Source organism: Onychomys torridus, chromosome 14 (assembly GCF_903995425.1).
Source record: "Onychomys torridus chromosome 14, mOncTor1.1, whole genome shotgun sequence".
Lineage (NCBI taxonomy): Eukaryota > Metazoa > Chordata > Mammalia > Rodentia > Cricetidae > Onychomys > Onychomys torridus.
Genome location: NC_050456.1, coordinates 66,218,377 through 66,236,346, shown reverse-complemented (window position 1 = coordinate 66,236,346; position 17,970 = coordinate 66,218,377). Strand labels below are relative to the sequence as shown.

At 43.0% G+C, this 17,970-nt stretch overlaps 1 protein-coding gene across 3 annotated transcripts in view; it reads right to left on the bottom strand.

The window, feature by feature from the left end:
• Ttc8 (tetratricopeptide repeat domain 8) overlaps positions 1–17,970 on the bottom strand; it is a 62,358-nt gene that overhangs the window by 724 nt on the left and 43,664 nt on the right. For all 3 annotated transcript variants that reach the window (XM_036206441.1, XM_036206443.1, XM_036206442.1), the window contains 4 exons: positions 6,886–7,025; positions 5,377–5,551; positions 4,934–5,056; positions 2,292–2,375 (listed from right to left, as the gene is read on the bottom strand). In XM_036206441.1, the coding sequence (XP_036062334.1) occupies positions 2,292–2,375; positions 4,934–5,056; positions 5,377–5,551; positions 6,886–7,025 (522 nt within the window). The remainder of the gene's footprint in view (positions 1–2,291; positions 2,376–4,933; positions 5,057–5,376; positions 5,552–6,885; positions 7,026–17,970) is intronic.

Here is a 17,970-nt window from a genome sequence, read left to right as displayed (position 1 = left end):
GAGTTCCAGGAAAAGTGCAAAGCTACACAGAGAAACCTTGTCTCAAAAAACAAAAAACAAACAAAAAGATATAAAGACTGGGTGCCAGTGGCACACAGCTTTAATCCCAGCATTTGGGAGGCAGAAGAAGGTGGATCTCAGTCAAGGCCAGCCTAGTTTACAGAATGAGTTCAGGATAGCCAGGGCTACACAGAGAATCCTTGTCCTGAAATAGAAAGAGAAAAAGAAAAAGAAAAAGAAAAAGGGTGGGGGTGGAGGTAGCTGGAGAGATGGCTCAGCACTTAAGAGCACTGGTCACGCTTGCAGAAGACCTGGGTTCAATTCCCAGCACCCATATGGCAGCTCACAACTGTCTATAACTCCAGTTCTAGAGGATCTGATACCCTCATATCAATGCACATAAAATAAAATTAAATAAATTACTTTAAAAAGATATAAATTATGTTCTGACAGGTTCTAAGTGATACTAAACACAGCAGTGTTGGGTGAATAGCTGGTTTTTAAGTTTATAAAGGCTATCTCTAATGTTCAATGAACTCTTTTTACATGCAGTACCAAAGAAAAATAATCTCTTTTCATTCATGAATGCACTTCTGCAAAGACAGAAAATTTTTAATATGTGCACAAAAAAGTCTAGATGATTCAACTCTGATGAATTTTTAATCACACATATATGTATTTTATATTTAAATGGTTTCCTTTTAAAATTATAACATTGCCAACATTATTATTTTATAGTAAATCAAAACATTGCCAACATTACTATTATTTGACAGTATTTTACTGAACTACCTTATAAGAATGAAGAATTCTTTGAACTAAGAATCATTAAGGTACACTAATCCTCAGGTGAGCTGGCCTTCCTATAATAAAGTGTCTATGCCTTTAACTGAGTTGCAGCAGGGTACAGTTAGAGATGGAAGGGCGTCAGGAGTCGGGTGGGAGTCTGGAATCTCATAGTGCCATGTGGCTCTAGGGTGTGCCTTTGTTTGGTTTCAGATTTATTTTTTATTATTTTTAATTACGTGTGGGTATGAGTGCATGTGGGTATGTGGATTTGTGTGCAGGAGCTGCCAAAGACACAGATGCAGAATCTCCTGGAGCTGGAGTTACAAGCAATTTCAAGTTGCCTGCTATGGGTGCTGGAAACCAAATTCTCATCCTTTGGAAGAGCAGCAAGTGCTCTTAACCCCTGAGCCATTCCCAAAGACCCCTGCACTTTGGGTTTTATTGTGACTGGGTCTTGCTGGTCTAGCCTTGAACTAGTGACTCTCCTGCCTTTGCCTCCTGTGCCTAGGGTTTTACAGGCTTGTGCCTCCACATCCAACTCCTATGGATACTTTGTAATCTCTGTGAGCCTCAGGTTCCAGGAGAATGCAAACATCACCAAGTAGAAGTTTTTGTCTGCTTCTGTCATTGCTACATCTTCTATGCTGACCACAGGGCCTAGCACACAGAGAGGCTCAGCAAAGAAATATCGCTGGGGTTTGGAAGAGAATTCAGGAAGGTAGGCAAAGAACCTCCACCAGAGCTGGTATTTAGCAACTGTCCCCCAAGCTGTAACATGGGTGAGAGCTTTTTCTATTTTCAAAATAGACATATGTGGCTAGTTTCATATTCATGCTACAAGGATATCGTGTTTACATCTTTAGTCAATAAAAGCCTGTACTTCTATCACAAACATTTGAACTGTTTCTTAATCTTCAAGACAGGCTTGCTTTTCATGGTAAAAGTGCTGAGATGCCCTAGTGCCCTGGCTTGCTTGTTTGTTTTATTAAAAACAGCTCACTATTCCTGTTGATTTCTGGATATTAACTGATTGGCAACAGAATATTAACAGTTACCTTTCCCCCATACTGATCATAACTAAATAGCATTCACTAATATTCTTAATTCATAACAATCTTGAGAAAGGTGTGGCAGAAATATGATCTGCATATAACAGACAGGATTCCCTTGCTGTAAAAGTCAATTATAAATCCTTCCTGGGCCAGGAATTATCTAACAAGTGTTCTTTAGTGATTAAACGTGGTATTTTAAAATGTAAGAGATTTCTTCTGCAATTTATAGTGGTGTTTTAGTCAATACCCAGTGATAAAGTTGATTACATAATCTCCTGAAGTGAAGATGTTTGTGATAAAAGTTTTTAAAAAGTCATTTATTTCAGATTAAAAAAATAATCAACCTTCTGTTCAGAAAGATAAGGTTTAAAATATATTCAATCTATATTTTTTTAAACCAAGAAAGATCAAGAATGTGTCAGATGATGAAATAATAAAGGAAGAAAATACCTTATCAGAGATTGTTGCAAAATTAAAATGTGGCTCATACATATGAGGTGCTAAAGACGATGCAGTTTGTAAGAGTGCTCTTGCCTGTGGGGAAGCAAAGAAGAAAAGACAGACATATGAGCACATGTCAGCACTATATGATTTCTTTAGGTTAAAACACAACTTACCTGAGACAGGACCTTAAAATGATCCTATGGACAATACAGATGACATTCCTCAGGAAATACAATGGCATAATGAAATATAGCTTACTCTGGCTATCCTGGCAAAATATTAGTGATACATACTTCAAAAGAAGGAATATGAGAGTTGGAAATTTAGGGTAGATACAAGTTATTTGAGAACCACTGCCTCATAAAGACTATGCTTCAGTATGATACACAATTTGAAATACAATCTTCTCAAAGCTTAAAAAAAGTCTTCTTGACTTAAGCTTTGTTGTTGGTGATCAACTTAGGAGGCTCTAGTTATCTGTTCCCTAATAACAACTTAAAAATCAGTACATTTCAAACTCCAAAGTTCTGCGTTGGATGAGATCAAGCAAACATTTATTATACTGCTCATCAGTCTGGTAGGTGAAATAATAGCAACAGGAAACAACAAGCTTTCTCTAAACTATTGTCCTAGTTAGGGTTACTATCGCTGTAATAAAACACCATGACCAAAATGAGTTGGGGAGGAGAGGGCTTATTTGGCTTACACTTCCATATCCTACTCCATTACTGAAGGAAGCCAAGAACTCAAACAGGGCAGGAGGTGGGAGCTGATGCATGGAGGAGTGCTGCTTACTGGCTTGCTCTCGATGGCTTTTTCAGCCTGCTTTCTTAGAGAACCCAGGACCACAAGCCCAGGGCGGCAGCACCTGCAAGAGGCTGGACTCTCCCACATCAATCACTAATCAAGAAACTGCCCTACAGCTGGATCTTATGGAGGCATTTTCTCAATGGAGTCTCCCTTCTTTCAGGTGACTCTAGCTTGTGTCAAGTTTACATAAAACTAGCCAGCACAAGCACTCAAAGCATACAACATTTCACAGGACCATGTTTTACAGAGTAACAGGAGATGGTAATGTGTGCATCACAGTTCATATGATGCCACTGAACAATGCCCCCCTCCAATGATCCTGAGAACAAATTCATGCTTCATTTGTTTGAAATGAGAAAACAAGGATATCAACTCCTAGAAGACAGTAGACACAAGATATTACCTAGTAAAACACCTTTCAACACATTTGAAATCACTGGACTGGTGCAATGGCTCACCGGGTAAGGGTACTGGCCATCTGACGACCTGAGCTTGATTTCCCAGAACCCACATTGCAGAAGGGGAGGAAGGGGAGGATTAGCTCCAACAAGTCATCCTCTCGCCTCCACACGTGTGCCACGGAGTGTGTACATACTTGAGCACATGTCCACACACATCACCTCACAGTATTGAGGTTACAGACACATGTTGCAACGGCCTTTTAAGTGGGTGCTGGAGGTCTGAACTCAAGTTCCCAGGCTTGTGTGGCAAGCATTTTTTCTGACTGAACCATCTCCCCAGCCCCTCCAGGAACACCGACTTAGACTTCCTGTATGCCAGGTGCTGTTTCTAGCGCTGAGAATGCACAAGTTACATAACAAAGGAGGTCCGTGCTTTCAAGCAGCCAACAGTCTGCTCTACATACCACTATCTAGTAAAACGAGAAAAAGATGTGCAAGGCCTCGAGGGAGGGCTTTTCTTAGACTGATATTTGGGTGGTTTTTCTACGGAGATGACACTTAAGATTCAAGACACTTGTCATGGCAAGGTCTGGGGGATACTGCAAAGGGCTGAAGGGAGACGTGAAGCTCTGTGTGTCTGCAGAGCAGTGGATCGCTCTGGCCCCTGAAGCCAGTGAGGAAGGAGCACATGAATAGAAGAATATCAAAGGGCCTGCACAGGCCAGGCCAGGAAGCCTGGGTTTTAGTCCACGTGCAAAGAGAAGGAACTGGGGGATTTTAGCAAAGCAATGATAAAATAATATTGCTTCATAACAAAATCCATTATGCTATTCAGAGGAGGATGAGCTACTACATTATGCATTCATTATTAAGTCACTCAGTAGTCGTCCTTATAGTGGAGGGTGCAGGGGCAATGGCTTAGTGGGGAAAGTGCCCACCCCATATGGTGCGTGAGATTGTGTGTGTGTGTGTGTGTGTGTGTGTGTGTGTGTGTGTGTGTGTGTGTGTAGACCAGCTAGGAGGCACCTGGGATAGTGCAGGAAAGAGATGAACGTGGGGTAAAGAAGAAGGAGCAACAGAGCTGGGGCTGACAGGGCTGCTGGACAGTGTGGGCACAGGGGCGGCAGAGCGAAGGGAAGGGTCGAAAGGGTGGCTGCTAGGGTGCTGGCAGGAGCAGTGCGAGGAGGCAGTGTGTTTCAGGGGGGAGACCATGGAGGTGCACATCATTCCCATTAAGTCAAATGTTCCATTTTGGCCTCACAGAAGCGAAGTGACCTGCCCAAAGTCGCACAAGTAGTGACATCAGAGTTGGGATTCAGAACCGGGCCTGCTGGACTCTAGAGCTGTTTTGAAAGTGTAACACATGACGGTGGCTGAGTGTCACAGCTTTCCTCTGAAGAAAGGCAACTGCCCACTGTGACGGTGCAGGTCTCTGACCTGCTCAATGTGACCCTTCCGCATCTCCAGCACGGCTAGGTTGTTGTAGGCCTCCGCATGGTGGTTGTTGTGGACCAGGGCCAGCCTGAAGCACTGATGGGCCAGGTTCGTATCTCCTATTCCCTGCAAGGAAAAGCATGCGTCTGCACACACGAAGCCACAGCCTCCCTCCTGCGGCATCCTCCCCCGTTTGGGATATAAATCTTTCCAGCTCCATAGAGAAAATGAGCACTACCACAGCAGCAGAGTGAGCTCTGTGCATGGATTTTACTTGAGGATAGAAAATGACTCAGATCTCTAAATCGTCGGCTGGGTTTATGACATGAGAATTTCTTCACATGAACGTATGGTGACTTTTTCCTTAACAGGAAACATGCACACACATCTCACACACACACACACACACACACACACACACACACACACACACACGCAAAACATACCACAGCAATGTGCCCCAGGTTGTACCAGACATCAGCTGCCTCTTCTTCATTCTCAGCCAGGGAAAGGGCACGTTCGAATGAGGTCAGAGTCATGTCATACTGCTGGGCATAGAAGCAACACAGCCCCAGGTTGTTGAAAAGCTGGCAATTATAGACTCCCATCTGCAAGAGGCGTCTTTCCAAAGAGGAGCACAAAAGGTGCTGTTAGATTAACTTTATGAACGTAGTTAGAAGTGAATTCATGTAACAATTTTAGGACCCCCGAAGAACACTGGCACAAGCATATCAATGAATGTTTCAAACAATGCGCATAACTTGTCATAGGGCACATGTCCAGGGACAAGGTAAGAATGGTGGGTTTTTGTTTGTTTTATTTTGTTTTGTTTTCCCACAAAAGCGTCATTAGAGAGAAAGGAGAAGTGGTCGCCTAAGTTCACACACGTTACTTCAGAGGCCGCAGCACCTGCAGGGAATGCCCAGAGGCCTGATCCAGCGTGAGGAGCGTGTTCCACACTTAACCAGCTGTCTCTACTATGGATTCTGCTGTCTCTACTATGGGGCACAGATTCACTCCAATGAACCTCTGCCATGGAAGACGTGACTGCCGCTCTGTGTTCCCCACTCAGCTTTGCCGGGGCAGCTCAAGAGCCCCACTTTGCTTCTCTGCATCATTAATCCAACCGAGTTCAAATACACAAACGAAAAGCCAGCCTAGCTGCTTGAGAAGCCCATGACCCACTTTAGGGTGGGGAGTATGGCCAGCTGCACGAGTGCTGGATGCATCTGCTTATTTTATAGTTTCAGCATGTTTGGAAAGAACTTGTCAGTTGTCAATCTGCCATATATTACAAGGGCTGAAACCACCAGGTAAAAATTAATTCTAGGGACCAGTGAGATGGTTTAGTGGGTAACAGTGCCTGTCTCCAAGCCTGATGACCTGAGTTTGATCCCTGGGATTCCCACAGTAGAAGGAAAGATCTGAACCAAAGGGTACTATAACCTTCACAAGCACGCTATGGTGCATGCACCACACCCTGGATACACAGAAATAAATAGTGAATGTAATGTTTAAAAAGTGTCATTTAGAAACCACATGAGGGATAAAGTAAGTATGTGCTCAAACCAGCGACCATCATGTACTTAGATTTGGAAAAAGTTGAAAATACTCCACAAAACAGATGACCCTGGTTTAAGACCTTCAGCCTCTCTGTCTTTAGATTCTGTGGTATTAAGAGGCAGTGACAGTGAGAAATATTTCAAGTAGCTATTTAGCCCCTGTTGTTTATTGATTGGGCTAAACTAAAAGCTTGGCCGTGCAGGTATGTTTTTGTAGGAGGCCAGTCTGCCCACCCCCAAAGTACGGACTATGGCTTTAATCCTCAGAAAGCAACGGAGAGATGCAGTCCTTAGCTTTATACACACGTGGCCTTTCCACAATTTCTCTCCATTTCATATTCCATCCCGTTAGTGTTTCACCAGTTTTCCCTGCAGATGCCATGGAACACCCACCTGTAAAACCGGAGGGCAACCTCTGGCTGGTCAGAATAAAAGTGGTTGCTCCCAATGCAGGCGATGGCTTCCACGTGAGTATTGTCTTGTTTCAGGACTTCTTTGTAGTACTCGGCTGCAGATGAACCATTGTTCATTTCCTATTCCCCATCCAGAGAGAAGAGCAATGCTTTGTTAACACTGGACAAGAAGCTGCTTTTTTTTCTCTAAGTTCATTCATCCAACAATATTTATTTCGAGTCTGCCATATGTCAGGCTCTGTTCGAGACAGTAGGGACGAAATTCGAACAAAAGCATGAAGTCATCGTCCCCAGGGACGTGACAGCTGGTGGGAAGACAAACAAATGAGTCAGTATAATGTCAGGGAAAGATGAGCAATGTAAAGAGACAGTGTAGGGTGAGCAGAGAGCAAGGGAGGCTGGGGATGCTTGTTATCAGTCACCTTGGAAGAGGCCCTGGCTAACAGAGACATAACTGAAGAGGGGTGTCAGATCCAGCATTTGTGGGGGGATAGTCTCACTTGGCAGAGAGTCCGAACACACAAGCCTAAAATGGAAACACTTTGAAGAGACATTTCCAAATGAGCCTGGCACAGAGGGCACTGTCCAGAAGACCAGAGAGGAAGCCAGGGCCTTTTGAGGAGAGCCTCGGAGTTCATACTAAGCCGAGGGAACATCAGAGGATTAGAAACATCAATGCCACACGCATACTGCATCGTATTTAAAGAATCACGTGGTGGCTGACTGTCAGCCGTATCAAACAGGAAGACAAGGCCTAAGAAAGACCAGATCTAGAAAGAGACGAAAGCCTCCAAGACCAAGTTTAGAAATACATACAAAGGAGCCTTCTGCAGTTGCTGTATACATCTGTAAAACACTAGTAATCACAAATAAATGTCTCTAGTTGTTATGACCTGCAAAAGAAATCAGGTTTGCAGAAAGAAGCTGACACAAAATGACCCTTTAAATGATCTTTATTAGGGGAGAAAACATTCAGTCACCATAGGCCCCAAAGTGGGGGAGCATCAAGGGAGACCATCAATTCTCAAAATGGAGCTTCTTCAGTCGAGATGCCCACCATGCCCAGCATGATGAGGGTCCTGAAGGAAAAGAACCTTAAATTTCCAAGGACAAAGGTGGTTTCTGACTCTCACAGGTTCTTGGAGTAGGATGGGGTACAGTAGCCCCGTACCTTCAGATCTCACCTGGCCTGGCCTACATCCCAGGAGTCACAAGGTAAAAGTACACAACCCAAGGACAGCTAGCAGGCCTATGATATAACACTAATTTTATTAAAATTTGAGGCATATTCTCACCATGTCGCCCAGTGTGGGCTTGAACCTGAGTTTGAACTCTCCTCCTTCCTTAGCTTCCTGAGTAGGTGAACTGGGCCAACAAATATTATTAATGAAGGTCACCACCTCTCAAGTCTACCTCAAGGCCCAGTCCGTCCTCCGTGAAGCTTTCCTTATGCCAACTTTGCAAAGATCTCTTCTGCCTCTCAAGTTACATGACATCCGCTATCGCCCACACACTTGCTCTCGTCACTGAAGGACTCTTAATAAATAATATTAGATTTGAATCATTTTTATCAAACCAAGAGACCCCACCAGCAGCAAAAAGCACCACACACTGTTTCTTTGGACACACAACTTGTATTTGGTGTAAGACTCACGTGACCACATTTACATTCTTTATACATATAAAGTAATATGTAAAGTCAGTTCCTTCATACACAGTCAAATTCTTCCAAGTCCCCTTTTCACTTGGTCATCCATGTTCAGGATTTTCAAAACATACTGTCTGTGTACTTGGTGCTCTGCTCTTTAAATTTTATCAATAATTTTATATGTTTGTGGGATACGACATGCAGCCTTGATAGGTGCATGGTGTAGAATGAACATATCAGGCTAATACACATGTCTGCAGCCTCACCTACTTATCTCTTCATGATGAAGAGGGTTAAGATCCACTGTAGTGCTCCCCACCACTGCTTGGGATTCGGGATTCAATTCCAAGCTCCTTTTGTGAGTCTGATGCCTGTGCTTTCTGGATTTAACCAGCAGGTGTCAACAAAAGCTTTCAGGCAACAATCAGAAATAATTACCATCTTCATTCACTATGTTGGCTAATTGGAATCACTGCCAGGTTTCCACAAGGGCTGCAGATGAGAAAAACTACACAATAGCTGCTACTTGACTACAAGGATCAAAGACAATGTGGGATAGATAAACACAGTGGAGCACTATCTAGCCACTAAGAAGACACAGTGGCATCATTTGCAGGAAAATAGGTAGGGCTGGAGATCATCGTGTTAAGGGAAAGAAGCCAGGCTCAGAAAGACAAGCATGTTTTCTCTTATGTATGGAATCTGGACGAGATAATCAACAAGAAGGAAGACAGGACAAAGACACCAGTGAGGTGGTAAATAAGACCAAAGTCCATGAGACTCATTAATTTGTACAATGACTGCATGGTAACAAAGGGAAAAATGCTACATACTGTTAGAGACATTCAAACACGGAAAAGGTTTGTGTGTCTATGTGTGCACATGTGTTCTACTGTGCATATAGATGCGCATGCACATGTATGGGCATGCATGTGGAGGCCAGGTGTCAACCTTGGAGGTCACTCTTCAAGTACCAGCCACTTGGATTTTTGAGACGGGGCAGCTCATTGGCTGGGGAGTCCTAGTTAGACTAGGCTGCAGGCAGGTGCTTGAAGACCAAGTTCACTGATGCACTCACTGTTCTTTCTCAATGAAGTGGTCAGCTCCAGCCAGAGCACATTTTCTTTCTTTCTTTCTTTCTTTCTTCCTTTCTTTCTTTCTTTCTTTCTTTCTTTCTTTCTTTCTTTCTTTCTTTCTTTCTTTCTTTTTTTTTTTTTTTTTTTTTTTTGGTTTTTTGAGACAGGGTTTCTCTGTGTAGCTTTGCGCCTTTCCTGGAACTCAGGCTGGCCTTGAACTCACAAAGATCCACCTGCCTCTGCCTCCCGAGTGCTGGGATTAAAGGCGTGCACCACCACCACCGCCCGGTGCACATTTTCTTTCTTATGTGGTGTATTTGTGCAAACATTTGTCTGTGCATGTGTGCACACGTGGAGGCTAGATGTCGCTGCTGGGCAACTTCTTTTATTGCTCACCTTATTTTCTTTTAGGAAAGTGTCTTTCACTGAAGCCAGAGCTCCCTAGTTGGGCTAGACAGGCTGGCCGTGGAGTTCCAAGAATCTTCCTGTCACTATCTCCCCAGTGCTGGGGTACACGTGTGCCACCACACCCGGCTTCCTTCTGTGGGTTCTGAGGACTGACCTTGAGACCTCATGCTTGCCAGGCGAGCACATTACTGTGCGTTTGCACTTTTCGGACCTCAACACGTCACACAGAAGATAAATTACCCAGTCTCTGCAGTGAGCCTTGGTTTCTTGACCTTTTTAACCAATAGAACAGGATATAAAACATCTCTGCATAGCTGTACACTGAGGGGGAAAATTCCCAGAAGTAAAACTGCCCAAAAGAAGAACCATGTTTGACCTCTCTTTGGGGACTATAAACAGCTTCCAGGTGGGCTGCATCAACCATGCTCCCCACAACAGTGCTCACACATGAAGTCTGTTTCTTCACACCCTGGACAGCCTAAGTTCTGTGGAACGTCTTCACCTCTGCCAATCCAATCGCGTGGGAATTGGCCTATGGCTGTTTAACTTTAATTCTTTGATTCTGATGGAGACAGGGCATTTGACAGATGAGACATCGTATCTGCTTTTCTGTGATCTGCCTTATCTGTGTCCTGTGTCTACTTTCTGAGCTAGCATGTCCTTTGCCTTTTGTCATTGGCATCCTGTGCTGCTGTCACAGAATAGCACAAGCAGAATAACTTATAATGAACAGAAAAGTGGTCACTATGTTTTGGAGGCTGTTGAGCCCAAAATCAAATGGTGGCATCTGGTGAGGACCACCATACCTACCTGGAAGTCATCTGTCATCCAGACATGATAGGCATTTTCACTGGGTAATAACTTAACCTTTTAGTTTGGTTTTATTTAAGTTTTTATCTTTGCTACAAAGGATTATTTTGTTGAGCTCACAGAGATCCACCTGCCTCTCTCTCCCTAGTGCTGGGATTAAAGGCGTGCACCACCATGCTTGGCTTCAGTCTATTATAGGGAATAAAGTTCTCAAATATGTCTTTCATGTTATAGATTTATTACTTGGTTGTGTATAAAAAGCTTTTCCTCAGGTAGGAGTGATAGATGGCTCAGTGGTTAAGAGCACTGGTTGCTTTCCCAGAGGACCCGAGTTCCATTCCCAGCACCCACATGATGGCTCTCACAAGAGGATCTGAACCCCTTTCTGGCCATGGGCACCAAACATGCACTGTGATGCACAGGTAAAACTGCCCATACCAAAAAAAAAAAAAAAAAAAAACTGAATAAATAAAAAAAAAGATCGTGTTTATTCTAATTTATTCAAATAATGTGCCTTTTTTTTTTTTAATGTTCACTGCTTTTTTTGCTGGATGGTTTTGACTATTAACTTGAGACAACCTAAAATCAGCTGGGAGGAGAGTCTTAAGGAAGATTATCTTGATCAGGTTAGCCTATGGGATGTCTGTGGGGGCTGTTGACTACTGCTATAGGGAAGATCCAGTACACTGTGGGCATCACCTTTCCCTAGGCATGGCGTCCTAAACACTATAAAAGGAGAAAGCTAGTTGACAGCAAGCTGGAATGTGTTTATTTTCTCTTTGCTCTTAATTACAGGTGGGATGTAACTAGCTGCTTGAGTTCTTGCCTTAACTTCCCCTTGATGATGGGGTTTTTGTTGCTGTTGTTTTTGTTGTTGTTGTTGTTTTGGTTTTTCGAGGCAGGGTTTCTCTGTGTAGCTTTGGAGCCTGTCCTGGAACTCGCTTTGTAGACTAGGCTGGCCTCAAAGTTACAGAGATCTGCCTGCCTCTGCCTCCATAATTGCTTTAATATAAGAAATATTTGCTCATTTGCACTATTTTAAAGTATTTAATTAATAATCTAGTAACTCGGTTGACTTAACAACCAAACTTTGTCACATCCTAAATTTTCATATGGATTCTCTTTTGGCCCTTAAACTTATTCCTGCAGCAGAATGGGTTAAATTATAACAGTTCTAGAATAGATTTTAAAAACACATACTTAAAATAACATTTCCACATATGTAAATGTCACCTCAAGTGTGTAATAAACTTGATATTAGTTAAGCAATTTTTTTTTTTTTAGAGTGGTTATTTCTGAACCAATTCACGAAACATGGACTGCACTTGCAGGTGAATTATTTGACGTGAAATTGCAAATAGCTTAAGGATGTGAATGCTGCAGCTGTTTTGCTCAGAACAGCCAAAGAGTGTGTCTAAAATACAAAGGCCTGCGTCAAAGGTTGATGGGCCGCATTTCTTACATATGCAGGAGGCAATTTCCACACACAATAAAGTGGAAGGGCCACTAGAATAACATTTCCAGAGGTAGGTTTCTAATTTCAAACACTTTTTCGGCAAAGAATAGTGGAAATGACGACCTTTCTATCAAAATGCCTCAGAAAAAATTCAGAAGCACGAAAACATTGAACAAAGATACATATCTTAAGCAGGTGTCTGTAAGAAACGCAAGGAAGCATAGGTAGGACAAGCTCACTGTCAAACAGGAAACATGCAGACCGCAACAGAATGAACGCAGCACTGGGAAAAGATGATGACAGAAGAGACCCCCAGAGAAAAGCAAAGTCCTCAGAGGAAAATGCAGTGTAGCCGCAAATAAGGACCTGGCTAATTATCTGTCAAACCACCGTCACACCGAGAGCAAAGGAATCCTCCAGAAATCTGGCTCTGGCGTGGTAAGCTTTGGCAGAAAGGAAATTAACTGTAAAACTGGGGTGGCGGGGAGCAGGGGTATTCTGCATGTAACCATTCTACTCTACGCTGTCCCTGTCCCCGCGGCTGCAAACACCACTAAGAGGAACGACAGGCAGAAGGCAGCCAATGAGAAACGATAATCTAAGGAGCATCGGGTGTGGTGGTACACAACAGCAATCCCAGAACTCTAGAGATGGAGGCAGGAGGATGGATGTTTGGAGCCCTGGCCTCTCCCAGCCTTAGCAACAGTGACTGCAACAGACATGCATAGATGGAATTCTTCTAAAAGCAGTTGTGATTAAAAAACGCTAACAGCTAACCTTCTGTCAAAGAGAAGGATGAAGGGTCTGAGATGCCAAGGGCAGGGTCCAGTGATCTAACCACCACCCAATGATAGCCACCACTGGCAACAGCCAGAATTCCCCTAGCTTCCAAAGGTGACTCTATTTTCTTTCTAAGTGTCTTGGTCAAAGGTTCATCCATATTCCATTTATTTAAGGTCACAACAAGTAAAGATAAAAAATATTGACATTTGGTTTTGACTGGTTAAAGTCTTCTGTGTGTGTGTCTGTATTAAAGTTGTGTTTCAAAAAGGAAACTTTTTCCTAGTCAATTTAAAAATTATTTTCATTTAAAAAATTAATTAGTTAGCAGGGTGTGGTAGCCTGTACCTGTACCTCCAGAACTAGAGAGTCTGAGAGGAGAGCATCACTCCAAAGACAACCTGCTCTACATTGTAAGTTCTAGGTTAGCCTGGGCTACAAAAAGAGACCCTGTCTCAAGAAATAAACCCCAACAAACAAAACACAGAATTCATGTTCCTCATACAAAATTTCGAAAATACAGTGTCAGGTTTCAAACCTGGGACAAAAGGTTGTGAGGTGCTTATTTAACATATCGAAGGGGACCTGGCCAGCTAGGTTCTCTCTGCATCCCTCAGCCCCAACCTGTTACAGGGCCCTCCTGGCTGGCATACTCCACCCCCATCCTGAACTCTCCATCCAGCCCAGGGGCTGGACTGCTCTTCTCTAAATAACGTAAGCATTGTGGTTACCAGCTCTCTTTGTACCTATGGGCCTCCTGGCTGCTGTACCTGGTTCCTCGCTCTCTCTTCTCCATTCCCTTCCCCTTCTCACATGGCCCAGCTCAGTCTGGCCATGTCCACTCTGGACTCTCCCAGATCTCAGGTGCCTCTACCTCTGACTATGCTCTCCCATATATCTATAATAAATTTTCTCTTCCACTATACCTAGGAGCAGTCAGGTCCTTTCTTCTTTCTTTCTTTCTTTTTTTTCCCCGTTCACCTCATGCTGAAACCTGGAAACAGTCACGCTCCTTCTTTTCACTCATACAGAATGTAAGAAAATAAAAATCATTCACAAGCAATCATCTAGACATAGCAACCCTCAATCTCTTCCACTTCCGTTTGCAAAATAATTTACCAATATTACAAATAGCACCTTCCAAAGAATTTAAAGAAAACAGAGAAGTGTTTGTTTAATATTGTATTAAAAGTTCTAAGCAATTTTTACAATAAAATATCAAAACTATATACACAGATGATTCTTTTATTTATAAAAAGATATTTAAGAGAATCTATGGACAAGATCTTGAAATTTAAAGAGGGGCTAATATCAGACTGACTTTGAAAAAGTAATACATTCCTATTCACCATCATCAAATAGAAACATTTCATTCATATAATATACATCCACTCATAGTAATACATTCATTCACAGTTATACTCATGAATACAAGTGTGCTGGAAAGAGTTAATAGAAGACCCGAGATTGCTATTCTTAGAAAGGTATGCACTGGGGAACTCAGCTGATTCCTGCTCTCATATAAACTTTCCCCAGATGACAAGAGTGCCTTGTTAATGTGACACCATTTGTACTATGTGGTTTGTGCTGATACCTGCTAACTGTAGAAGAGTCTGGAAAACTCTGGTACATGATAGGCATATGGTGTCCACACACAGTCTCTAATGAGATTTCTGGTAGATAATACTCTGCAGGAGTTGTCATAACTTGTTGCTGGGAGAATTAAGTGTGCTCCTTGTGACTCCATGTTGTAACTCTACCCTGCCAAGAGGCTCATTAGAAGAACATTCTGAACAGAGGTGAAACATTCCATCCTGCAGTGAAGCTATTAATCTCAAGATGTGAACAACTCAAAGGCCTCAGGAAGTCCCCAAAACTGACCAGATGCATTAGGTTCCTCTTTCCCCAAGCATACATACTGTCAAGACTGCTGAGTAGCACTCCAGAAAAGTTCCTAGGAGAGACTCAGACAAGCTGAACCAGTCAAACCACCTGGAGAAAGCAGACACCAGCCCAGCTGCCTAAGAGAAGCAAAGACCAGCAGAGCTACTGGAAAAGTCCAGACCACTCCCACTGCATGAAGGACAAGGCTCCAACTGTTGAGTTGCCTGCCTGCAGGCTGGCAGTGTGCTCCAGGTTCCCACTTTCTGAGCTGTCACCCATGCTGGGGTGGGCTTTGGTGATGCAGCCATCTCTGAGTCTTTCTGTTCCTGTAAGTACCCTTCACCTATACTCCTATAAGTACCCTTCACCTATACTCCCATAAGTACCCTTCACCTATACTCCTATAAGTACCCTTCACCTATACTCCCGTAAGTACCCTTCACCTATACTCCCATAAGTACCCTGTCACCTATACTCCCGTAAGTACCCTTCACCTATACTCCCATAAATTACCCTTCACCTATACTCCTGTAAGTACCCTTCACCTATACTCCCATAACTACCCTTCACCTATACTCCCATAACTACCCTTCACCTATACTCTTGTAAGTACCCCTTCACCTATAGTCCTGTAAGTACCTTCACCTATACTCCCATAAGTACCCTTCACCTATACTCCTGTAAGTACCCTTCACCTATACTCCCGTAAGTACCCCTTCACCTATACTCCCGTAAGTACCCTTCACCTATACTCCTGTAAGTACCCTTCACCTATACTCCCATAACTACCCTTCACCTATACTCCCGTAAGTACCCTTCACCTATACTCCTGTAAGTACCCTTCACCTATACTCCCGTAAGTACCCTTCACCTATACTCCTGTAAGTACCTTCACCTATACTCCCGTAAGTACCCTTCACCTATACTCCCGTAAGTACCCTTCACCTATACTCCCGTAAGTACCCTTCACCTATACTCCTGTAAGTACCCTTCACCTATACTCCCGTAAGTACCCTTCACCTATACTCCCATAAGTACCCTTCACCTATACTCCCATAACTACCCTTCACCTATACTCCTGTAAGTACCCTTCACCTATACTCCCATAACTACCCTTCACCTATACTCCCGTAAGTACCTTCACCTATACTCCCGTAAGTACCCCTTCACCTATACTCCTGTAAGTACCCCTTCACCTATACTCCCGTAAGTACCCTTCACCTATACTCCCGTAAGTACCCTTCACCTATACTCCTATAAGTACCCTTTACCTATACTCCCGTAAGTACCCTTCACCTATATTCCCGTAAGAACCTTCACCTATACTCCCTAATACCCCTTCACCTATACTCCTTGTAAGTACCCCTTCACCTATCTCCCGTAAGTACCCTTCACCCTATACTCCTGTTAAGTACCCTTCACCTATACTCCTATACACTACCCTTCCACCATACTCTGTAAGTACCCTTCACCTATACTCCCATAACTACCCTTCACCTATACTCCCATAACTACCCTTCACCTATACTCTTGTAAGTACCCCTTCACCTATAGTCCTGTAAGTACCCCTTCACATATACTCCCGTAAGTACCCTTCACCTATACTCCTATAAGTACCCTTCACCTATACTCCTATAACTACCCTTCACCTATACTCCTGTAAATAAGTACCCTTCACCTATACTCCTGTAAGTACCCTTCTCCTATCCTCCTGTAAGCAACCCCAATACAATCACTGGGCCCCGATGTGAACTTTGGTAGTATCTGTACTTTTGTCTGTCCTCGGTTCCCTAGCTGGAATGAGCAGACGTTGGTAGTGTCATATAACACTCCACTAGCAGGGGTCTTTCGGTAGCTCATCCCTTGTTTCCTCTGAACTTTGCCCATGAGCCTTTTCCTTTTACTGGTTTTGTTTAGTGTCTTTTTTGCAGTGTGGTATGCTGTGTTTTGGGAGTCTTACTAAAGCACTAAATTTTAGCATGGCTTGGTGACTCCCACCACAACCTTTCTGGGAATGAGCACAAAACAGTCACTGAAGGACAAAGAAGAATGAAGCAATTAAAGAGTTATGTCATACTTGAGTACAGGAAGAAAGCAGCCTACTGTAGTGGAAGTTTTCTCTGGTCCTGTGGACTCTACAGCCACTTTTAAAATAATCACTCAGAAGCTTATATTAATTAAAACTGCTTGGCCATTAGTTCAGGCTTACCACTGACTAGCTCTTACAATTAAACTCAGCCCATTTCTGTTAATCTATATGTCACCACATTTTCTGTGGTGTTACCTGTGTGCTATTACATGCTGTTCCCTGGACAGTGGGCTGGTGTCTTCTGACTCAGCCTTCTTCTTCCCAGAATTCACCTTGTCTGCTTATCCTGCCTATACTTCCTGCCTGGCTCCTGGCCAATCAGCATTTTATTTATCAACCAATCAGAGCAACACATATTCACAGCATACAGAACATCCCACAGCAGCCTACTTACCCATCCTGTCAATCAAATATTAACTGTAAATCTAATTCATTAGGCCTGCAAGGTTTAAAAATAAATAGTTCTCAAGACATCAGTCTTAAAACCAATATGGAAGAGCAGGAAGATAAAATTTCAACTACAAAGGAAAAAAAAAAAAACAGGTAGTAGGATTGCCTAATCTAGCCTCAGGATCATTGTAATGCTTAATTATTAGCAGGGAAGAGAACTCAATGGAACTTTTCTACAGAATCTGAAAACATGAATCTAAAACTGTTTAAGAATAAGTAAGAGTCCAAACTGTGAAGGCAATCCTGACAAGGCATGCCTACCAGGGACCATTAGAAAACTACAGAAATGTAGCTAGTATGAAATTGAACAAATAGGCCAATGGAATAGACTAGAAAGCTCTAGGAATATCTCCCAGAAATGGAAAAAACAGATGTTTGGTGTTACAGATCTTGGGAAAGGATTGTTAAGTGTGCGAGATAATAGGCTACCCACACAGGAAAAATAAGTTAAATTCATGTCTTGT